General features: G+C 46.5%; 2 protein-coding genes across 4 annotated transcripts in view; one reads left to right on the top strand and one right to left on the bottom strand.

Moving 5' to 3' along the window:
• kpna5 (karyopherin alpha 5 (importin alpha 6)) overlaps window positions 1–1818 on the bottom strand; it is a 48159-nt gene extending 46341 nt beyond the window's left edge. Inside the window, exon 1 of the mRNA XM_068025677.1 lies at window positions 1727–1818. The gene's annotated coding sequence lies outside the window, so the exon portion shown is untranslated. The remainder of the gene's footprint in view (window positions 1–1726) is intronic.
• A 339-nt stretch (window positions 1819–2157) lies between these two features.
• The window catches only part of zufsp (zinc finger containing ubiquitin peptidase 1), a 56913-nt gene continuing 34094 nt past the window's right edge, over window positions 2158–24976 (top strand). For 2 of the 3 annotated variants that reach the window (XM_068018493.1, XM_068018479.1), the window contains exons 1-2: window positions 2158–2370; window positions 16298–16988. In XM_068018493.1, coding sequence (XP_067874594.1) covers window positions 16325–16988 — 664 coding nt within the window. In that variant the 5' untranslated portion in view covers window positions 2158–2370; window positions 16298–16324. Of the gene's footprint in view, window positions 2371–14633; window positions 14905–16297; window positions 16989–24976 lie in introns of all 3 variants that reach the window. The other variant, XM_068018485.1, reaches the window with a different exon arrangement.

Raw genomic sequence — 24976 nt, 5'->3', positions numbered from 1 at the left:
CCCCGCCCCTCACCCCCTCCTCCGCCCACCCCCCTCCTCCTCCCCCCACCCCGCCCCTCACCTCCTCCTCCCCCCACCCCGCCCCTCACCCCCTCCTCCCCCCACCCCGCCCCTCACCCCCTCCTCCTCCCACCCCGCCCCTCACCCCCTCCTCCTCCCACCCCCTCCTCCCCCCACCACGCCCCTCACCCCCTCCTCCCCCACCCCCTCCTCCCGCCCCACCCCCTCACCCCCTCCTCCCCCCGCCCCACCCCTCACCCCACCCACCTCCTCGCCCCACCCCCTCACCCCCTCCTCCCCCCGCCCCACCCCTCACCCCACCCCCTCCTCCCGCCCCACCCCGCCCCTCACCCCCTTCTCCTCCTCCCCCCACCCCGCCCCTCACCCCCTTCTCCTCCTCCCCCCACCCCGCCCCTCACCCCCTCCTCCTCCCCCCACCACGCCCCTCACCCCCTCCTCCTCCCCCCACCACGCCCCTCACCCCCTCCTCCCCCCACCCCACCCTTCACCCCACCCACCTCCTCAACCCCACCCCCTCACCCCCTCCTCCCCCCGCCCCACCCCTCACCCCACCCCCCGCCCCACCCCCTCCTCCCCCCGCCCCACCCCCTCCTCCCCACCCCCTCCTCCCTCCTCCCCCCGCCCCACCCCCTCCTCCCTCCTCCCCCCGCCCCACCCCCTCCTCCCTCCTCCCCCCGCCCCACCCCCTCCTCCCCCCCCACCCCGCCCCCCGCCCCACCCCCTCCTCCCCACCCCCTCCTCCCTCCTCCCCCCGCCCCACCCCCTCCTCCCTCCTCCCCCCGCCCCACCCCCTCCTCCCCCCGCCCCACCCCCTCCTCCCCCCCCACCCCGCCCCCCGCCCCACCCCCTCCTCCCCACCCCCTCCTCCCTCCTCCCCCCGCCCCACCCCCTCCTCCCTCCTCCCCCCGCCCCACCCCCTCCTCCCCCCGCCCCACCCCCTCCTCCCCCCCCACCCCGCCCCCCGCCCCACCCCCTCCTCCCCACCCCCTCCTCCCTCCTCCCCCCGCCCCACCCCCTCCTCCCCACCCCCTCCTCCCTCCTCCCCCCACCCCACCCCCTCCTCCCCCCCCACCCCGCCCCCCGCCCCACCCCCTCCTCCCCACCCCCTCCTCCCTCCTCCCCCCGCCCCACCCCCTCCTCCCTCCTCCCCCCGCCCCACCCCCTCCTCCCTCCTCCCCCCGCCCCACCCCCTCCTCCCCCCCCACCCCGCCCCCCGCCCCACCCCCTCCTCCCCCCCCACCCCGCCCCCCACCCCCTCCTCCTCCTCCCCCCCACCCCGCCCCTCACCCCCTTCTCCTCCCCCACCCCGCCCCTCACCCCCTTCTCCTCCTCCCCCCACCCCTCACCCCCTTCTCCTCCCCCACCCCGCCCCTCACCCCCTTCTCCTCCCCCACCCCGCCCCTCACCCCCTTCTCCTCCTCCCCCACCCCACCCCCCTCCCCTCCCCTCCTCCCCCACTCCACCCCACCTCCTCCCCCCCTCCTCCCCCACCCCTCCCCCCCTCCTCCCCCACCCCACCCCCAATTCGTATCGTCCCCTCTCGATATCCCAAACACCAATTCTTGGGATCAGAAGGATGTCTAGGAAAACCCACAGGGCCTAGACGTGACCAATGGCGGAGACGGTCTGTTCGACACCGAATGTAAGTTTCAGGACCCGGAGCCGCCTGGGCTGGATATACTCAGTTTCGGGGAAAGGGCCTTACCTGCAGCCACCACTCGCTGAGTTTTCGCGGACCGACCGTTCACCCTGGACCCACAATATGGCGGCAGCACGGGCGGAGCATTCCCGGCAGGCGCCTCGCCACCGACATAATGTGCGCCTGCGCATCGCCGGCTGCCAAAAACACTGACGATTCACTTTAAAGAAAAACACATTTTCGTTTTCCCTGCTTTAACATATTCGGAATATCGTTTTTTCAATTTAAAAAAATCCGATTCAAGGTGTGCAAAATTGTAATTTTTGCAATAAAGTGATTCTCACATGAAAGAACACATACCGGAAGTCCTGTGTTGTGTTTGAGGGGGAATCCTTTCTCTGTGACACGACAGTGAATACGATCTATCACCAGCTTCGATGACAGTTGTGCACGTGCGCTGGCCGAGGGATTCTGCTGGAAGCGGACCGAAATAAATGTAACACCGGAACCACTGTCGAATTGTGAGAAACGAAAATTTTAGGTTGAGGGAGGTTTGTTTTTCTCTGAGTCACAGCCTTGGCTGTGCAAGTTATTAGTTCCGCCGTGTTGTGGGTGATACGGCTGAGATTAGCTATAGATCAAAATCATTGTCTTTGAGGTTGTGAAGCCTCTGTCGCGGTAATAACACCAAGGCCGGCAGGATTGAGGCGGTGAGTTCTCCTTCTCTCATCTCTGCCAGGCCGAGTGTTTAAAATATCCATGTTTGCTTTTCACATTGGTTTAGCCTCAACTGGAGAATTGGTGGGTCTGTTCTTGGAGGATAGAAGATTAAGAGGAGATATGATAGAGGTGCTCAAAATCATGAGGGGTCTGTACAGAGTAGATAGGGAGAAACTGCTCCTGTTGACGGAAGGATTCATTAACAGCGGACACCAATTTAAGATGATTGGCAAAAGAAGCAACAGTGACATTAGGAAAAACTTCTTAGCGCAGTTTGTGGTTAAGATCAAGAATACACTGTCTGAGTGTGTGGTTGAGCAAATTCAATCATTTCTTTCAAAAGAAAATTGGATAATTATCTGAAGGAAAAAAAATTGCAGCGCCACGGGAAAGGTGGGGGAGTGGGGCTAGGTGAGTTCTTGAGAAAACTGGGAGAGACATCATGGGCCAAGTGGCCTCCTTCTGGGGCCTTATTCTTTCATGGGATGTTAGCATTGCTGGCAAGGCCAGTATTTGTTGCCCATCCCTATTTGCCATTGAGAAAGTGGTGATGAGCCACCTTCTTGAACCGCTGCAGTTCATTTGGTGCAGGTACACCCACAGTGCTGTTAGGAAGGGAGTTCCAGGTTTTTAACCCAGCAACAGTGAAGGAACAGCTATATAGTTCCAAGTCAGGAAGGTATGTGCCTTGGAGGGGAATTTGCAGCTGGTAGCATTCACATGGGTCTGCTGCTCTTGTTGCTCTAGATGGTAGAGGTCACAGGTTTGGAAAGTGTCCAGGAAGGCTTGGCGAGTTGCTGCAATGCATCTTGTATATGGTACTGACTGCTGCTACAGTGCATCAGTGGTGGAGGGAGTGAATGTTTTAAGTTGGTGGAAGAGGTGCCGATCAAGTGGATTGCTTTGTCCTTGATAGTGTTAAGCCTCTTGAGTGTTGCTGGAGCAGAAATCAAGATGACAAAGCGAGACCTAGGAGGGAAAAAACATAGCTACAGAGAAAACGCATAGCGGTAAAAATAAGATCAGTACTGTATTAGGAAGGGGATTGTCAGAGACACGGTGAAAACATTACAAGATGCAAATCGATTTGAAACTGAAGGCAAACACATAATAGGAAATATTCTGGAAAATTTAGCTTCATGTATTTACAAGGAAAGACATGAGCCAGTGTGCTTCACAAAACAAGTGCCGATGCAAACTTCAGGTCTTCTTCTTCTTCTTCTTCTTCTTCTTTGGCCTCCTTGTCTCGGGAGACAATGGGTAAGCGCCTGGAGGTGGTCAGTGGTTTGTGGAGCAGTGCCTGGAGTGGCTATAAAGGCCAATACTAGAGTGACAGACTCTTCCACAGGTGCTGCAGGTAAAATTGGTTGTCAGGGCTGTTTCGCAGTTGGCTCTCCCCTTGCGCTTCTGTCTTTTTTCCTGCCAACTGCTAAGTTTCTTTGAATCGCCACACTTTAGCCCCGTCTTTATGGCTGCCCGCCAGCTCTGGCGATCGCTGACAACTGACTCCCACGACTTGTGATCAATGTCACAGGACTTCATGTCGCATTTGCAGATGTCTTTAAAGCGAAGACATGGACAGCCAGTGGGTCTGATACCAGTGATGAGCTCGCTGTACAATGTGTCCTTGGGGATCCTGCCATCTTCTATGCGGCTCACATGGCCAAGTCATCTCAAGCGCCGCTGACTCAGTAGGGTGTATAAGCTGGGGATGTTGGCTGCCTCGAGGACTTCTGTGTTGGAGATGCGGTCCTGCCACCTGATGCCAAGGATTCTCCGGAGGCAGCGAAAATGGAATGAATTGAGACGTCGCTCTTGGCTGACATACGTTGTTCAGGCCTCGCTGCAGTAGAGCAAGGTACTAAGGACACAGGCTTGATACACGCGGACTTTTGTGTTCTGTGTCAGTGCGCCATTTTCCCACACTCTCTTGGCCAGTCTGGACATAGCAGTGGAAGCCTTTCCCATGCGCTTGTTGATTTCTGCATCGAGAGACAGGTTACTGGTGATAGTTGAGCCTAGGTAGGTGAACTCTTGAACCACTTCCAGAGCGTGGTCGCCGATATTGATGGATGGAGCATTTCTGACGTCCTGTCCCATGATGTTCGTTTTCTTGGGGCTGATAGTTAGGCCAAATTCGTTGCAGGCAGCTGCAAACCTGTCGATGCGATTCTGCAGACACTCTTCAGTGTGAGATGTTAAAGCAGCATCGTCAGCAAAGAGGAGTTCCCTGATGAGGACTTTCCGTACTTTGGTCTTCGCTCTTAGATGGGCAAGGTTGAACAACCTGCCCCCTGATCTTGCGTGGAGGAAAATTCCTTCTTCTGAAGACTTGAACGCAGGTGAGAGCAGCAGGGAGTAGAAAATCCCAAACAGTGTAGGTGTGAGAACACAGCCCTGTTTCACACCACTCAGAATAGGAAAGGGGTCTAATGAGGCACCGCTATGCTGAATGGTGCCTTTCATATTGTCATGGAATGAGGTGATGATACTTAGTAGCTTTGGTGGACATCCGATCTTTGCTAGTAGTCTGAAGAGACTACGTCTGCTGACGAGGTCAAAGGCTTTGGTGAGATCAATGAAAGCAAAGTAGAGGGGCATCTGTTGTTCACGGCATTTCTCCTATAGCTGACGAAGGGAGAACAGCATGTCAATGGTCGATCTCTCTGCTCGAAGGTCACACGGTGCCTCAGGGTAGACACGCTCGGCCAGCTTCTGGAGCCTGTTTAAAGCAACTCGAGCGAAGACTTTCCCCACTATGCTGAGCAGGGAGATTCCACGGTAGTTGTTGCAGTCACCGCGGTCACCTTTGTTTTTATAGAGGGTGATGATATTGGCATAGTGCATGTCCTGTGGTACTGCTCCCTCCTCCCACCACAGGCAAAGCAGTTCGTAGAGTGCTGAGAGTATAGCAGGCTTAGCACTCTTAATTATTTTGGGGGTAATTCCGTCCTTCCCAGGGGCTTTTCCGCTGGCTAGAGAGGACTAAGAATAAAATGATAGATGAGCTTAAAACAAATAAATCTCATGGAGTAGATTGTAGTATGTTGAGAAAGCATAGCAAGAAGATTGGTGAGGCAATCACTATAAAGGATTTGTTGGATACTGACGAGCTACTCGAAGATTGGAAAAACTAATGTGCTTGGATACAGAAATGGTGACAAAACAGACCCCAGCAGTAACAGGCCTATTACTTCTACTTAAATACCATGTAATGCAATAACAAATGTGAGACCCTTGTTGAAGAAAGCATGTAAGGACATTCCTAGTAACTACAGACTGGTCAGTTTAACATCAGTGATGGGTAAGATTTTGGAAACCATAATCAGGGGGAAAAAAATCAACAGACACTTGGAGAGGTTTATGTTAATTAAGGAGAGCTAGCACTGTTTTGTAAAAGGCAGATCGTGTTTGATTAATCAATTGAATTTGTTGTTGAAGTAACAGAGAAGGTTGATGCAGGGATTGTGGTGGATGCTGTCTATGTGGATTTTAAGAAAGCTTTTGATGAAGTACCCCATAAAGATCTGGCTAATAAAATTTGGGCTCATGGAATAGGAGGATCAGTGTCAACTTGGATAAAAAAATTGGCTTAAGGACAGAAAAAAGCAAGTCATGGTGAATAGTTTTTTCAAGCTGGAAGGATGGTAGACAGCAGTGTTCTCCAAGAATCCGTGCTAGGACCACTGCTTTACAACTTGGATGATGGAATATAGAGTAAAATGTCACAATTTGTCGATGATACCAATCGATTGCAACAGGATATAGACGAGCAGAATGGACAGACAAGTGGCAATGGAATTTAATGCAGACAAGTGTGAGGTGATGCATTTTGAAAGAAGAGATAGGAAGAGTCAATATAGACTTAATGGCACAGTTCTAAAGAGTGTGCAGGGACAGAGGTACCTGGGGAGGGCGGGGGGTGGTTTCATGTGCATTGATCTTTCCAGGTGGTAGGACATATTGAGAGAGTAATTAGCAAAGTATATGGGATCTTCGGCTTCATAAATAGAGGCATTGAGTACAAAAGCAGGGAGTTATGCTGAAACTTTATAAAGCTCTGGTTAGGCCCCAACTAGAATATTGCTTCCAGCTCTGATCACCACACTTCAGGAAGGATATGAGGTTCCTTGAGAGGGTGCAGCGGAAATTTACCAGAACCGCTCCTGGATTTTATCTACAAGCTTAGGTTGGAGAAGTCACGATTGTTTTCTTGAAGCAAAAAGAGGTTGAGGGACGATTTGATAGAGGTGTAGAAGATCATGACAGGTTTAGATAAGATAGACAATGAAAAGATGTTCCCATTAGCCGATGGTACAAGGACTAGGGGACACGGATTTATGGTTTTGGGCAAGAGATGCAGACGATGTGAGGAAAAAACATTTTTATGCAGAGAGTGGTAATGAGCTGGAATTCACTGCCTATGAGGGTTGTGGAAGTGGAGACAATTAATGATTTCAAAAGGAAATTGAATGGACACTTGAGGGAAATAAACTTGCAGGGCTACAGAGAGAGAGCCGGGGAATGGGACTCAATGGACTAAATGGCCTCCTTCTTGCCGTAATGACTCTGACTCCAACTGAATTTCCGGAGTTAAACTTGAGAATAATCAGTATGAAAACAACCGAGTTAATGGCAATCAATGTGGATTTAGACAAGAATATCTCCTGCTTAGCCAATCTCCTTTTAATTTATTTTAGGAAGTAATAACCAGGTCAACTGTGGTGAACCTAATTTATAGCATGAGAATCAAAATATGTAAGAATTCTGAACAAAATGGCATATGAAATTTAATGCAGGCAAATGTAAAGTGTAGCATATAAAGAAAATGGTGACACACACACTCCATGAATAGTGTTACAAAAAAAGTATGTTAGAGGAGACTGAGGTGTTATAGCAGATGGAATGTTCAACATGCCCAATCAATGCAGAGTAGAAATCAAAAAAAAAAAGCCAATAAAATGTTGAACTACATAGTGAAAAGAGTTGACATCAATTAAGAGGAAGTCATGACCAAACTGTAATGTGCTCAGGTCAGATCACAATTTTGAGTACTGTAACCAGTTCTGGTCACCTAGAAACAAAACATACTTAAACCAACATACTTTAACACAGTGCTAGCCTACTTCTCTTGTGATTCACTTGCTTTCAGTACTTAACCAAAGGGTTGTATAACCCAGTCCTCAGCGAGGCCTGGACAATGTATATCAGCCAAGAGCGACATCACAAAGAACAAAGAACAGTACAGCACAGGAACAGGCCATTTGGCCCTCCAAGCCTGCGTCGATCTTGATGCCTGCCTAAACTAAAACCTTCACAATTCATTCCATCTTCGCTGCCTCCGGAGAATCCTTGGCATCAGGTGGCAGGACTGCATCTCCAACGCAAAAGTCGTCAAGGCAGCCAACATCCCTGGCATATACACCCTACTGAGCCAGTGGCACTTGAGATGGCTTGGCCATGTGAGTTGCATGGAAGATGGCAGGATCCCCAAAGACATTTTGTACAGCGAGCTCATCACTGGTATCAGACCCACCGGCCGTCCATGTCTCCGCTTTAAAGACGTCTGCAAATGTGACATGAAGTCCTGTGACATTGATCACAAGTCGTGGGAGTTGGTTGCCAGTGGTCGCCAGAGCTGGTGGACAACCATAAAGGCAGGGCTAAAGAGTGGCGAGTCGAAGAGACTTAGCTGTTGGCAGGAAAAAAGACACAAGCGCAAGGAGAGAGCCAACTGTGTAACAGCCCTGACAACCAATTTTATCTGCAGCGCCTGTGGACGAGTCTGTCACTGTAGAATTGGCCTTTATAGCCACTCCAGGCACTGCTTCACAAACCACTGACCACCTCCAGGCGCTTACCCATTGTCTCTCGAGACAAGGAGGCCAAAGAATGTATAACCCAAAGTATTCTCTCAAGTCTAATAGGAAGAAATCTGCAATTGTACTGGTTTTTTCATATAAGTTTGAATGGGCATATTGTGAAAATCTAATTATTTCACATATGTTTCACTAATTCTTGTGGAAAAATGTCTATAGTATGACTGCACAAAAATTGCACAAGGTCACCATTATGTTGAAAGCCACATGGTTTTTGTAATGTTAAGGTTATGGTAGGTAAGTGGTAATGTTGCTGGATTAGTATTCCAGAGGCTCGGACTAATGATTTGGAGAAATGTGTTCAATTCCCACCATGGTTTTTTTTTCATAAAACCCCATCTGGTTCACCAATGTCCTTAAGGGAAGGAAATATGCTGTCCTTACTTGGTCGAGCCTACATGTGACTCCAGACCCACAGCAATGTAGTTGGCTCTTAAGTGCCCTCTGAAATGGCTAGGAAGCCACTCGGTTGTATCAAACTGCTACAGAAAATTTGAATAAGAATAAAAACAGATGCACCATCCAGCATTGACCTAGGCACGAGAAATTACAAAGGTACACCCTGCCCAGTCGACCCTGCAAAGTCCTGCTCACTAACACCTGGGGAGAGCTGTCACACAGACTACTCGGGCAACAGATCAAGTTTCCTGGCCCTCACCAACTCCTATTCACTATGGATATCCAATACCTCCATCCCCCACCAGGATGGTCTGAGAGCTTTCCTCTTCTACCTTGAACAGAGGCCCAACCATTCCCTATCCACCATCACCTTCCTCTGCTTGGCTGAACTTGTTCTCACATTGAACAACATCTCCTTCAACTCTACTCATTTCCTCCAAGTAAAAAGTGTTGCTATGGGTGCATGTATGGGTCCTAGTAATACCTGCCTTATTGAACTTTCTTTCTTTGTTCCAGTCCTACTCAGGCCTCCTCTCTCACCTGTTCTTCTGGTACATTGATGACTGTATCAGTGTCACTTACTGCTTTTGCCTTGAACTGGAAAATTCCATCAACTTTGTTTCTAATTTCCATCCTTCTCTCTCCTTCACAGTCCATCTCCGACTCTTCCCTTCCCTTTCTCGACTTCTCAGCCTACCCTGAGAAATGGAGACAATCAACCAGTATTCACTATAAGCTAACGTACTCCCACAGCTACTTGGACTACACGTCCTCACACCCCATTACCTGCAAGGACTCTATTCCATTCTCCCAGTTTCTCCCTCTCCATCGGATCTGTTCTGACGATGCAACCTTCCAAACTAGAGCTTCCAATATATCTTTCTTTCTCCTCAACCGAGGATTCCTGTCCACAAAAAGCAGGCCATGTCCAAAGCAGCCAATTACCGCCCCATCACTCTATGCTCGTTCATCAGCCAAGTGATGGAAGGCAACATTGACAGTGCTATCAAGCGGTACTTACTCAACAATAACCTGCACATCAATGCTCAGTTGGATTCCGTCAATTCTCATTACAACTTTGGTCCAAACGTGGACAAAAAAGTTGAATTCTGGAGATGAGAGTGACTAGCCCTTGCCATCAAGGCAGCATTTGACTGAGTGTGGCATCAAGGAGCCCTAGCAAAATTGAAGTCAATGGGAATTGGGGTGGGGGGGGGGTTGGAAAATGCTCCACTGGTTGGAGTCAAAACTCGCACAAAGGAAGATGCTTGTGCTTGTTGGAGGCCAAATATCTAAGCGCAAGGACATCACTGCAGGAGGTCTTCAGGGTAGTGTCCTAGACCCAAATATCTTCAGCTGCTTCATCAATGTCCTTGCCTCCATCGTAAGGTCAGAAGTGGGATGTTCAGTACCATTCGCGACTCCTCAGATACTGAAGCAGCAAGACCTGGACAAGATTCAGGCTTGGACTGCTAAGTGGCAAGTAACATTCATACCACACAAGTGCCAGGCAATGACCATCTCCAACAAGAGAGAATCTAACCATCTTCTCTTGATGTTCAATGGCATTACCATCGCTGAATCCCCCACCATTAACATCCTGGTGGGTACCATTACCAGAAACTTAACTGGACCAGCCATATAAATACTGTGGCCATAAGAGCAAGCCAGAGGATGGGAACGCAGCGAGTAACCCACCTCCTGACTCCCCAAAGCCTATCCACCATCTACAAGCCACAAGTCAGGAGTGTGAAGGAATACTCTCCACTTGCCTTGATTAGTGCAGCTCCAACAACACTCAAGAAGATCAACACCATCCAGGACAAAGGAGCCCGCTTAATCCCTATCCCTAACCCTAACCCCATCCACTACCTTAAAAATTCACTCCCTCCACCACTAGTGCACAGTGACAACAGTGTGTATCATCTACAAGATGAACTGCAGCAACTCGCCATGCCTCACTCGACAACGCCTTCCAAACTCATGACCTCTACCATCTGGGAGGACAGGGCAGCAGATGCATGGGAGCACCATCACCTACAAGTTTCGCTCTGATGTTCCCTGTGATAGGCGAGTTTGGTATAGGATATGGAGACAAAATAGGGAGACAAAGACTGCAGCAGCTGAACATAAAGCCTCCTTTATTCTGTCTTAGTTTCACTTTCTCTTTGCTAGCATGTGTATACTGCAGCAGCCTCTGGAATGCACAATTCAATTTCAAAACACTACAGCCCTCCCCTTAGGAAATGAGAGATATAGCATGTTTCAACAATTTGTTTCTAAAAATATAAACAAACTAAAACACGATAGTTCAGTTCGTAACATAGTGACTTAAGTATGGTGGGCATTTTCTCTCATGAGTAGGATATCGTTTGACATCAGATGTAGTCTCATTTGACTCGTTCTTCATCTGAGGTACCGATGTCGGAATCATTTCAATGCTTGCGAGTGGTGTTTGCAGTGCTTTGAAGAATGACATGTTTCTTGTGATGATTTGTGAACCGAGCTCAGCAGTGATCATTGATTCTTTTGTACTGGTCACAACAAATGGTTGGGTGTCATAAGGGGTTGTTTGTTTTCCAATATGACTATCACATTTCACAAGTGCTTTATCTCCTGCATGTGCTTTCATTCAATTCTTCCGTTCTCGATCGCGATCACATACAGGTTGATGGTGAGTTCCGGAGGATAGCTTAGGTAGATGCATGCGCATAGAATGTGAACAGATGCGTGTAGCTGGAGGTTTTCCAGTAGTCAAGTGGGGAGTCCCTCTGTAATTACAGAGAAAGTGATATATTTCTTGCTTCCATGGCTTGCTATTAGCCCTTGGCCAATGGGGTGTGATTTTCCTCTGAGTGAACCCTAGGTAGTTTGCAAATTTACTGAATTCACCACTGTTGAATGGGGGTCCATTGTTACTACTTATCGTTTGAGAGATTCTAAACAAAACCAGGATCTGGTCAAGCTTTGGGATGACTACTTTCATTGAAGTTGACATAACTAGTTCCACGATTGGGAATCTTCTGTAATCATCAGTGACAACAAGTAGATGTTCACCTGTGGGCAAATTTACAATCAACGCTAACTTCAATCCATGGTTCTGGAGGTGGTTCGGATATCTTAGGATCATGAAGATTTGACGTTGCAGTTGCTTGACGTTGCAAACACTGATTTTTGTGCTCTCGCAGATGTTCGATTCCTGGGAACCATACTTTTTCCCTAAGGAATTGTTTGGGCTTGACAATTCCCTGGTATCCTTCATGGGCTATATTGACAACACATTCCCTCAATGAGTGTGGAATGGCAATACAGTTGCTGCGTAACACAAGGTCAGATGTGGTTGTAACGGTGAGCTCATTTCGAGCATTATGAAGACCTTTGTAGTCAATAAGCGATTTAGTTTGTAGACACTCGATCACGGCTTTGCAGTTTCATGATTCCATGGCTTCCATTATATAGTTGCAAAGTTTCATCTTGTTTTATTGCTGCTTTGATGTCTAGTTTTAGCAACTTTGGCAGCACATTTATGCTTATTTAGTTGAGATGCTGTTCAGCAATCTTTTCCTCACGACTAGTAGGAACAACTGTCGGCAGCGGATGTCATGAAAGATAGTCTGCTAGGTTGAGCTTGCCTGGCTGATACTCAACTTGGAACTTGTACTCTTGTAGTTTAAGTATCCAGCGTCTATTCGAGTGGGTGGTTCACTATGTGTGTTGTTGAACAAGCTCGCTAGTAGTTTATGACTGTTACTTTAAACTCATTTCTGTGTTGGTAGAGATGAAGGTGTAAAATACTCCATGTGATTGAGAGCGCTTCTTTCTCTGCTTACAAATAACGTTGCTCTACAGGTGTTAACGATCTGCTTACCATCACAATGATTGATGGGTTACCTATCTTGTCTCTTTGTGCGAGAACTGCACCGAAGCCAACTGGGCTTGCATCCATGACTAGCTGTGTGCTTTTCTCGGGGTCGTAATAGGCACTTGTGCAATTTGCTGACAAATGTTGTTTGATCTCCTGTACCACCTTATTGTGTGATTTAGTCCATTCCCTATTGGTGATCTCTTTTGTCAGATCTCGTCGGGGGGCAGATAGAGTAGTGGGGTCAGGAATGAAACAACTCCAGGTGATGAGTTCTAGCAGACTCCAGACCTCTTGCACATTTGTAGGATCTGCCACATTTGCTATGGCTTCAACCTTCCATGGATCTGGTGATACTCCTTCGCAACTGAATACATTAACAAAGAATTAAATTCTGCTTTCATTGAACAAGCACTTGTCTTTGTTCAAGGTGAGGTTACATTCTCTGAGAGGTTGTAGGCATGCATGTGTATGTGTCTCGAGCTCCTTTTTCAGTTCGGCCATAGATGAGAATGTCATCACTGATGTTCAGTGTGCCTTCAGGTCCTTGAAGTACAGATTGACTCAAGTGCTGAAGTACCTCAGCTGCTGAGCTGACTCCAAAGTTGAACCTCTTATCAGAAAAGACCTATGTGAGTAAAGAATACAATAAGATATCTCGATTCTTCTGCGAGCTCAGTTTGATGGTAGCCTGCATTGAGGTCACGTTTAGCAAAGTGTTTAGTATCATTCACTTTCTCTGTGATATTATCGATTTTTGGTGTCAAGTGTCTTTCTCATTGTATGGCTTGGTTTGGTGATCGTATATCAACACGGATTCTAATCTGGTTTGCACTCGTGGGTTTCTTGATGACTTGTATGAGTGAGACCCAAGGGGTAGGCTCATCCCCAACTTTCTCAATAATGTCAAGGTCAGGTAGGTGCTGAAGTTCCTTCTCTGTTGTCTGACAGGAAATGGTATTATTCACCGTTGATATGCAACTGGGGGCACATTAGGGTCTACATGCAGCTTGCATGTAACACCTTTCAGCTTGCCAAAACCAGTGAAGCAATCAGCATACAATTCAAGAATATTTTTGTTATGCAAAGGAATTACATATGTGACTCCAATCATGTGCAGACCTGTTGCTGTGTGGAAACTGATAGGCATGTCACATTCTCCAGATATAATGTAGAATACAGCATTCATTCTAGTGTCTTTTAATGAGAATGGTGTTTCAGAAGTTCTGCGGATTTTCAGCGGTTTGTCACTGAAAGGGAAATTTTTTATGTTCTCTGGTTTGCCGGGAATGGGGCAATCCTGAAATTTGTTGAATGCTATGTCTCCCATGACATTGATAGATGCTGCTGTGTCTATGAGAGCATCTACGTCTGAGCAACCAATGGTCACAGTCACATGTGGCTGTTTGCTGTGTCTGAGAGAGGGGACAGAAGTATGTTCATGATCATCTGCCTCTGCATTAGCTACATTCTCTTGCCTTTTTGCTGTGGCACATATACATGGTCTTAGTAGTTGATTTTGCTGATCGACAAACACGAACAAAGTGGTTGGGTTTTCCACAGGCTTTACACCATTTACCAGTAACAGGACACTCTGTTCTCACCGCCACAGTGGAAACATTTTTTGGATGAGTCACAACTCTGTGAGATGGCTGTTGTTGCTTTGCAGGTGGTTTCCTGGCACATGAGCAATGAATGTTGTTCACAGGAATTGAACTTGGAGTGTGATAGTTACTGTTAGCCTGAACTTCAGTAGCTTTGGACTCAGAGTAATAGTGATCTTGCTAACTCTGGCAGCTCTGACAGCTTTCTGTCTTTCTCGAGTGCTTTTTTGGCATAATTGACTGGAGAAATTGCCTTCAACTATTTGTGTTTGGATTTCCCGTTCAACATGTTCAACGTCACCAAAGTCACATCTAGTTGCCGCAAACACATGCAATATTAATCAATTGTCTCTTTTGCTTTTCACTTATTCCATTGGAAGACAATAGTTTTGTATATGGTGTTTTTCTTGAGTGTGAAGTAGGTCACTAGTGCATTTTTTGCTGAGTAGTAGTTATTTTGCTCAGGCATAAGTGTCTCAAAGATATCTTCGAAATCTTCACCTCCATAGTGTAGAAGCAAGGCCTTTTTCCCTTGTGTTGCCTGTGATTGTGAAACCTGCCGTCGCACCTTCGAAATGTCGCAGCCACTTTTGCCAACGTGGGGATACAGATAATGGCTCTAAATGCACTTCAAAAGGTGGTACGTTGGGCATAGACAACGCCATACTGATCAGCAACACAGTGATATGGATCTGGGATTGCGTTCCTATTCAGAGGAAACTTCTCATGCAATGATCTGAGATTTTTGCTTGATTGGATGGTTATTTTGGAGATCAGTGTGTGAGTATATACTGTAAAAGCTTCCTATATGTCACTTTAACAGTCTCCAAGTTAAAATGTTATCTGTGAAAATAGACAAAAACCTTCCAAAATTTTTTCATACCTGAAAGCAAGTTTCTGTTTCTATTTTTCATCCTATTTTTGTTTACCACGTCGCCATTGTGATGTCCTCGGGACTTGAATGAAGTTTAGCCAAGTTTGACATAGCATATCAGACAAAGATAGAGAGACAAAGACTGCAGCAGCTGAACATAAAGGCTTCTCCTTTATTCTGTCTTAGTTTTACTTTCTCTTTGCTAGCACATGTGTTCTACAGCAGCCTCTAGCGTGCACAATGCATAATGTATTGGAATTTCAAAACACAACAACACTACACCCTCCAAGCCACACCCCTTCCTGACATGGAACTCTATTAATAGTCATCCCTTTGCTGGGTCAAAATCCAGAAACTCCCTCCCTGACAGCACTATGGGTGTACCTACACCACATGGACTGTAGCGGTTCAAGAAGGTGGCTGAGCAATTAGGGATTGGCAATAAATGCTGGCCTTGCCAGTGATGCTGATGAATTAATTAAAAAAAAAGTGCTTTTTTTTTGTATGAACGTAATTTAGGTACCATAATTTTTTCTTAATGTACTTATTTTCCCTCTAAACATTTTCTCGTTTTATGTGTGGCTAGAAGCAGAGAATCTGTTGCCCAATCTTATTGTTCCCAACTCTTTTCACCCTGTCGCTGGGTTAACTGAAATGATAAATTTGACAGCCTGTTGCGTTTGTCATTCTATTATGTTGGATCAGGCCACAGATGAACAATGCTATGTTTAGCATGATCCTGTGCAAAATGGCAGCCTTGGTGAGGTGACAGGATTTATAATCCACCTGAAATTTCTTTTCAAAACCTATTTTAAATATACACTGGTGGTCATGAAAAGCACTGTATATGTATCTCTAAATAAAAAAAAAAGATAAAATAAAATAACTGCAAATCTTTTTTATGCAGGGCTGGTAGTTTAGGTCTTGACTGCTGGCCTCCAGCAGTCCTGAGGAAAAATCATTTGTGTTTCTTATGTCTGATCCAGTGGCCCCACCACAAAGTATGGACATCAGGTTAGATCAAGATTGAGCTAGGCTGTGATACATTGTCATTGAAGAGTCTCTTAACACCTACTGTATATGCTGCCACAAATCTTTTTTTTTTAAACACAGCAGCCAGGTGGGGAATCTAGGTATTTTTCTATGGAAAATATACTTTGCAGCATCTGGTATATTCTTTTAATTATGCATATCCTATTTATTGCACCATTAATGTAACAATATATTTTTCATATTTATAAGGTTTTCATTTTATAGATTATACAATGTCATAATTATTTTTTTCCTTTCCTTAAATAGCTGAGAGTGTCAAGTCAGTAATTCGACATGTTCACCTGTGATATTTGTGGGCAAAGTGGCCTGTCAGAACCAGACATGAAGATGCACATTCTTATTGTTCATGAAGAAAATGAGTACAGTTGTCCAATCTGCAATCTATCAGGAATTAGTTATGATGAATTAATGTTCCATATAGAGATTTCTCACAGTGAGGTAAAACCTGTTGATGATGGCAGGATAATCTGTCCTATTGATGAAGAAAAGGATTCCAATGCTTCACTTCAGACCAGTAGTTTGGCTCAGTCAAAACCTAAAAAGGTTCCAGCACACACACAATTTGAAGTGAACAGGATGGAAGAGTCAAAACCAGAAGAGCTAAAACCAGAAGAAGTTCAGATGTCTTGCTCTGCTTCACCTAATTGTGAGAGACCATTTAGACAAAATGTAAATAGAAAGAGTGAATCTAAAATATTAATACAATCAGAAGCTGTTCATGGACTATTATCAGGAACTGTATGGAGGCAACCTGAGCAAAAATTATGTGATAACCATAAGGGATCAAAACACAATGGACTTTGCAGCAGTTCTGAAGAATCTGTGAAGTTTGATGCCCCAGAATGTCCTTTTTGTGGCCAAATAGGAAATTCAGGAGAGGATCTAAATGAGCATGTTAAAACCAAACATGCTGAGATGCTGGAAAGCCCTCAAAAAGGTGTGAAATATGTGTATGATGCAATACTTCTAATCTTCGGCAGTATAAGTGAATCAGAACTAAGAGCTCACTGATGTGGGCAGAGAAATGTCACTATTATAAAAGAATACTTTATGCTGGCCTTATCCTCACCTATTTGTCTGAGCTCATCTTGTCCACGAGATCAACCTCCTGCTCTCTTGACCCTATTCCCAGTAAACTGCTGACCATCTAACTTCCCTTCCTGTCTCCCATGTTAGCTGACATTAATAGTTCGCTTTCCTCAGGTTCTGCTCCTCTCTCTCCACAGAGTGGAGATGATGAGGAACAAGTGCTAACTTGGGAATTTGGTGCAGAGGGGAAGGAGTTGCTGCTTTTTATATCTTTTTTTTCTGACTGCAGTAGCTGGTGAGTGTTCAAAGACATTAATTAGGTGAGCAGGTAGGTGTTTGGTTGGTGAGTTTACGATTTTATCCCTCTAAATGTGGGCAGTAGTTTAAACTGGTATTGGGGAGATTAAGTAAAGCATTAAATTTATAGTTTAACTCGTTAAACTACTTAATATAATTACAGATAACAGTTGAGTGATACTTCTAAACTTGAAACATAATTAGTTAAATAAAGATGGCAGGGCATGTGGAAGCTGGTGTACACCAGTGTGATTTCATGGCAACCACATCTGTAGCTCGAGGAAATTAGGCTCAGATTTGATGAGACCCCGATATCAGACACTGTGATGCATCAAGGACACAGAAAGTTACCTGGATACTTGTTCCAGGAGGCAGTCACACCCTTGAGGCTAGATACTTCAGATTTAGTCCAAGGTCAGGGACAGAAGAGTGTGACTGCAAGTGAGGCAGGTACAGGGACCTATAAGGTAGCATTGGAGGAGCCTCAGCCCCTGCAATTGTCCAATGGGTTTGAGGTTCTTGCAGCTTGTGGGACGAGAGCAGGGACTGCCGGGTGAGTGAGTAAACTGACCGCAGCACCATGGTGCAGGAGGCCATTCAAGTAGTGGGAGTAAAAATGAATGTAGTATACTGTAGGAGACAGTATAGTTAGGGGGATAGATACTGTTCTCTGCAGCCGAGAGCATGAGTCCCGAAGGCTGTGTTGCCTGCCCTGGTTCCGTGGTTAAGGACATCTCCTTGGGGCTGGAGAGGAACTTGGGGTGGGAGGGGGAGGATCCAGTAATGGTGCATGTGGGTGCCAACAACATTGGTAGGACTAAGAAAGACGTTCTGCTGAGGGAGTATGAGCAACAAGGGGCTAAATTAAAAAGCAGAACCACAAAGGTAATAACTCTGGATTACTACCTGAGTCACAAGCAAATTAGCATGGGGTAAATAAGATCAGAGAGTTGAATGTGTGGCTCAAAGATTGGCATGGGGAGCTGTGGGTTTCACTTCATGGGCACAGGTACCAGTACTGGGGAAAGAGGGAGCTATACCATTGGGACAGCCTTCAACTGAACCACGCTGGGACCAGTGTCCTGGCTAGTCGTATGACTAGGGCTGTAGAGAGGGCTTTAAAATAAATTAGTGGGGGGTTGAGTGCATGTGAGGGGAGATTCAAGAGAAAGGACAAGGCAATAGTGCAGGGTAGCGATACGGTAATGGTAACCAAAGTGTGACAGGAAGGGGTAGAGCGTACAAACATAAGAGTACACCAGCAAATATGGTCAGAGTCGAGAAAAATAGCTTTAAACTAACAGAGGGGGAGGAGGGTTTGGGTGAAAGGAGATTTAGAAATCCAAAGATAGATTTATAGAGAAATACAGCACTGAAACAGGCCCTTCGGCCCACCGCGTCTGTGCCGACCATCAACCACCCATTCATGCTAATCCTACATTTATCCCATGTTCCCTCTCATATCCCCACAATTCTCCTACCACCTACCTACACTCGGGACAATTTACAATGGCCAATTTACCTATCAACCTGCAAGTCTTTGGCTGTGGGAGGAAACCGGAGCACCCGGCAGAAACCCACGCGGTCACAGGGAGAACTTGCAAACTTCACACAGGCAGCACCCAGAACTGAACCCGGGTCGCTCGAGCTGTGAGGCTGCGGTGCTCGCCACTGTGCCACCCTTTGCTAACCACTGCGCCACTGTGCCACCCTTAAAATTGATGTGGGTAGAGAGAAGCTGAGAGGGACAGGACAGAATAGAGAGTTTAACAGTCATAGAGCATCAAAGAGTTAAGGTCCATGCAGGGAATAGTAGTAAAAAAAATAAAATTGAAGTCACCTTATCTGAATGCGTAGAGCATCTGCAATAAGAAAGATGAACTAATGGCACATTAGAGGTAAACGGTTTAGATCTAATCACCATTACAGAGACATGGTTACAAGGTAACCAAAGTTGGAAAATAAATATTCCAGGGTACACAAGATTTCAAAAAGACAGAATGGAAAAGGAGGAGGGGGGTAGCCCTGATAGTAAAGGATGATGTAAGGACATTAGTGAGTTATGGCCAGGTGAGAAAGGTGTCTTGGGGTCTTTTACTGTCTTCACCTGGTTTTATTGTAACAGGGTTCAATTTTAAACACAGTGTTTTGAGCTCGCTGTCTGGTCCTTGATTATAGGTAGTCTTGCTTTTTGTTGGGTCCCAGTATTATTCTTAATACTGTTTGCTGTAGGAGACTTTTCTCTCTTGGGGTTCATATGTCTTCAGTGGTTTCCGAAGCTGGTGAGAGCAAGATGAGAGCAGACAGGAGAGAGGTCTTTTCCGGTCTAGGAGCAACAGCTTTCTCAGTTTCTTTCTCTCCAAGTTCAAATTCAAACAGCCAGTTAGTCATGTGACTAAACTGGCCTGACCAGGTCTTCTGTGTATTGGAGAAGCAGAGACCTTTGTTCCAACACTGACTGCCAGTATGTAAAAAGGTCTTTCCGGTGAGGGGCCTGACAGTTCCTTGTGATAGGCCCTCTTTTCTTCCCAGCAACATTTTTATGTTTTTAATATTCATGAGGTGAAATAATGTGTGCCTCATTCTTGGCAGGTGGGGGGGGCCTGCATGACACCTCCACACCCAGGGGAATGAAATGCGATTTGAAAGAAAACACATTTCATTACAAGGTTTGAGAGAAATATAAGATACAGAAAGAAAACCATGCATTTCTCTCATTCATTTCCATTCATTCATCAGTCTTAAAGCTTATTAAAATTGTCTTTTCTGGGTGCCAATGCTGCTTTAATTTCCCCCTTTTTTGGCATCCCAGTAGCCTGTGATTCTTTGGGGAAGCTTTTCTTCAGTTTTCAAATTGCCATGACTGCCTAGGGTTTTTGTTCCTGTTGAAGTTATTTTTTTTTTTCAGGAGAGTTAGTAGTGGGCAGGTCAATCCTGAACTCTCTGAATCATGCAAAGACCTTTGACGGGATTTCCTCTGACTGTGGGGGAGGATTCTTTGTTAATATCCCCTTTGTTCTCTGGGACACTCCTATCTGCAGCTATTTGTGCAGACTTGGCTGCACTCTCCTGTGACACTTCAACTAGATGAGGGATCATCTTCACAGTTTCTGTGCCCCCTAGAGGTCTCTCTTTGTCTCTGCAGGTTCCTGTAAATGCTGTTAGCAACTTTGGTGGGGTGCTTCTAGAGTCTGCATTTACATAGGAGGATGTGGGGTCCAACTTTTCGTATTTTTCGAGGTTGGTTGGCTGGACTTTCAACTGGGATTCCTCCCGGACTTCCTTTAACCTGCCCTCTTGGTCACTTTTTCCCCTTCTCTTACTACACTTTTGCCAGCCGTGTGCCTGCCTGTCCATTTTTGTTCTCAGCTTGGGTCCCTTACAGTTCACCAGCCCTCGGCTGGAGGGTCCTCCTAACACTGGTACAATACTTAGGGGTGCAGGTTTCACTGTAGGTTGGGGTTTCTCCTCAACATGGCACATGTGGCAACTCCTACTGTACTCCACATCTTTGTGAAGTTTTGGCCAGTCAAACTGCTGTCCTATGCGGGCTTTGGTCTTTCATACACCGGCATGTACCGCCATTATAGTCTCGTGGGCCCTTCTTAATATTTCTCCCCGGTACCTCTGTGGCACCACTGTTCATTCCTTGCCCTCCGGTCTGTGAGGAGGACTCCATTTCCTCTTCACTACCTCACTCTTTAAGTGGGGCGGCACAGTGGCGCAGTGGTTAGCACCGCAGCCTCACAGCTCCAGGGACCCGGGTTCAATTCTGGGTACTGCCTGTGTGGAGTTTGCAAGTTCTCCCTGTGTCTGCGTGGGTTTCCTCCGGGTGCTCCGGTTTCCTCCCACAGCCAAAAGACTTGCAGGTTGATAGGTAAATTGGCCATTATAAATTGTCACTGCTATAGGTAGGTGGTAGGGAAATATAGGGACAGGTGGGGATGTTTGGTAGGAATATGGGATTAGTGTAGGATTAGTATAAATGGGTGGTTGATGTTCGGCACAGACTCGGTGGGCCGAAGGGCCTGTTTCAGTGCTGTATCTCTAATCTAATCTAGTAGCAATCAGGGACTCCCTCTGCTTCACTTTTAGACTGGGCAGCCTGTGCTAACTCTCGCATTACTGGGTTGGTTCGCTGAGCCTCAGCTAGGGAAAATGCATTTAATTCGTTCCCTGGGTCTCCTAACTTTCTAAGGAAAGTCTTGGCCAGGCAAACCTTATGATCATTTGCCTGCAGTGCCAATGCAGTCTCCTCTGGGGGAGCTGGTATGATCATGGCTGGATCCACTACACATTCAGGGACACTGCAGGGGACGACCTTCTGCCACTGCTCTGTCTCTCTGACCTCCTGTGGTCTTTCTTTCACTACTGGAGGGCCTACCACTTTCACCCCTGCCAGATCATTACCTAGGAGCAGGTCAACCCCTTCCATAGGCAAACTAGGGACAGGCCCTAAGGTCACTGGCCCCAAAACTAGGTTGCACTCCAGGTGCACCTGGTGTACAGGTACAGGCACATGCTGCCCTCCAATACCATTCACCACCATTTTGATGTTCTCTGCACTCTCTGGGGGGAAAGGTCAGGCCTTTTTCCAGTAAAAGGGATCTCGTGGCACTTGTGACTCTGAGAATCACTATGGGCTTGTTGGCCCCACTTGAGGGGTATGGGGTTCCTTTCCCTTCAGACACAAAACCCTGATAACCTTCAGGAATCCTATTAACTTTTCCTGCACTGGCCATAATAAGCTTCCTGGGTTGCACTCTTACTGCACTTAAAGCCACTGCTTGCTCTGTGTTTTCCATCAGGATCCCGTCTTCATTGAGCGGGTGTGCACTGATTCGCCCTACCGGTTTTCTCTTTAGTTTCCAGCAGTCAGCTTTTAAATACACTGCCTTATTACAATGGAAACACACAGGTCTCCGGGTCTCACTCTTGCTCGCAGCACCTTCCTTTTTGGCTGGAGGAGGGACCTCTGTATCTCCTGCTTTCCTTTCTCTTCCAGGACTGCCTGGGCTCCTATCACCTTCCCACCCTTTGTCCTTTTCGGGTTTATTTTATTTTATTTATTTTTTTATTTAGAGATACAGCACTGAAACATGCCCTTCGGCCCACCGAGTCTGTGCCGACCATCAACCATCCATTTATACTAATCCTACATTAATCCCATATTCCTAACACATCCCCCCCCCTTCCCTCAATTTCCCTACCACCTACCTATACTAGGGGCAATTTATAATGGCCAATTTACCTATCAACCTGCAAGTCTTTGGCAGTGGGAGGAAACCAGAGGACCCGGCGAAAACCCACGCAGTCACAGGGAGAACTTGCAAACTCTGCACAGGCGGTACCCAGAATTGAACCCGGGTCGCTGGAGCTGTGAGGCTGCGGTGCTAACCACTGCGCCACTGTTTGTGGGGGTGATTAGGAGAGGTTCTCCCCGGGAAACCAACTTGTAAATTAAAGCAAACTCATCGGCCAGAACGGCCGCTTGCCAGGCTCCCTGAACCCGCTGCTCTTCTACATGGGTCTTCATTGAGATTGGGAGAGAGTTTTTAAATTCCTCAAACAGAATTACCTCTCTGAGAGTCTCATAGCTGAGCTGCATTTTAAGATCCCTCAACCACTGGTCAAAAGCCAGCTGCTTACTTCTTTCAAACTTCAGATAAGTTTGATTAGATTGCTTTTTGAGGGGTCTAAACTTTTGGCGGTAGGCTTCGGGTACTAACTCATATGCTCTATGGATAACATATTTGGTCAGTTCATAATTTGATGAACTCTCATCTGGCAACAAGGAATAAATCTCATGGGCTTTTCTAGTTAGTTTGCAATAAAGAGACCAGGTCTCAGCTGGCCATTTTAGCTGCTTTGCCAGTTTCTCAAAAGACACAAAAAACACGTCCACATCTTCCTCATTGCATTTCGGAATTAATTGAGTGAATTTTAACAATTTTGTACCCAACCCTGAATTCTGCTCCTCCATATTGGCTATGCTTTCACTGGGGTTACTCTGTCGCCCCCTTCAGCTCTCTCTCTTCGGATTCTGTCTGGAATATTCTCTGTCTCCCTCTCTCTGTCTGTCTGTCTCTAAAATAAAACTATTTTACATCTAGTATTGTGCAATGAAGCAGGGTTAATTAGTAATGTTATAGTAAAACATCCACTGGCAAATAGTGATCATAATACAATTGAATTCCATGTTATGTTTGAAAACGACATACTCCAATCACAAACAAGAATCTTAAACAAAGCCAATTGCATAAGTATGAGGGGAGAACTGGCTAGCCAGAACACTGGTCCCAGCACGGTTCAGGTGAAGGCTGTCCCAATGGTACAGCTCCTTCTTTCCCCAGTACTGGTGCCTGTGCCCATGGATTGAAACCCACAGCTCCCATTGCCAATCTTTGAGCCACATATTCAGCTCTGGTCTTATTTAGCCCATGCCAATTTGTTTGTGGCTCAGGTAGTAATCTAGAGTTAATAAACACAAGAAATGCTGGAACCACTCAGCAGGTCTGGCAGCATCTGTGGAAAGAGAAGCAGAGTTAATGTTTCGGGTCAGTGACCCTTCTTCAGATTTCCAGCATCTGCGGTATTTTGCTTTTATATTAGTAATCTAGAGTTATTACCTTTTTGTGGTTCTGCTTTTTAATTTAGCCCCTAGCTGCTCATACTCACTCAGCAGAACCTCTTTCTTAGTCCTACCAATGTTGTTGGTTCCCATATGCACCACAACTGGATCCTCCCCCTCCCACCCCAAGTTCCTCTGCAACCCCAGGGAGATGTCCTAAACCATGGAACCGACAGGCAACACAGCCTTCGGGACTCGTGCTCTCTGCTGCCAACTTTCAAGTTGGCAGGCTGTGACGAGTGGAGTGCCGTCAGGATCAGTGCTGGGGTCTCAGCTATTTACAACCCATATTAATGACTTAGACAAAAAGACAGAGAGTAATGTATCTAAATTCGTTGACAATACAAATCTAGATAGGAATGCAAGCTGTGAGGAGGACACAAAGAGGCTGCAAGGAGACATAGACAGGTTAAGTGAGTGGGCAACAAAGGGACAGATGGAGTATACTGTGGGGAAATGTGAAGTTATTCACTTTGGTTGTAAAAGTAGAAAAGCAGAATTTTTAAAAAGTGAAACTTGTAAATGTTGATGTTCAGAAAGACCTGGGTGTGCTTGTGGAAGGAACACAAAATGTTAGCCTGAAGTTAGCATTTAGAGCAAATGGCATGTTGGCCTTTTTTTGCAAGGGGTTTGGAATACAAGAAGAGAGGTGTCTTACTACAATTGTATAGGGCTTTGGTGAGACCACACCTGGCATACTGTCTGCAGTTTTGATCTCCATATTTGAAGAAGGATATACTTGCATTGGAGACAGTACAGCAAAGATTTTTTAGATTTGGAGATACAGCACTGAAACAGACCCTTCGGCCCACCGAGTCTGTTAACCACCCACTTATACTAATCCTACATTAATCCCATATTCCTACCACATCCTCACCTGTCCCTATGTTCTCCTACCACCTACCTATACTAGGGGCAATTTATAATGGCCAATTTACCTATCGACCTGCAAGTCGTTTGGCTGTGGG

The sequence above is a fragment of the Heterodontus francisci genome, chromosome 3 (genome assembly GCF_036365525.1).
Source record: "Heterodontus francisci isolate sHetFra1 chromosome 3, sHetFra1.hap1, whole genome shotgun sequence".
In the NCBI taxonomy this organism is placed as follows: Eukaryota; Metazoa; Chordata; class Chondrichthyes; order Heterodontiformes; family Heterodontidae; genus Heterodontus; species Heterodontus francisci.
This window is presented reverse-complemented; position numbering and strand designations above follow the sequence as displayed.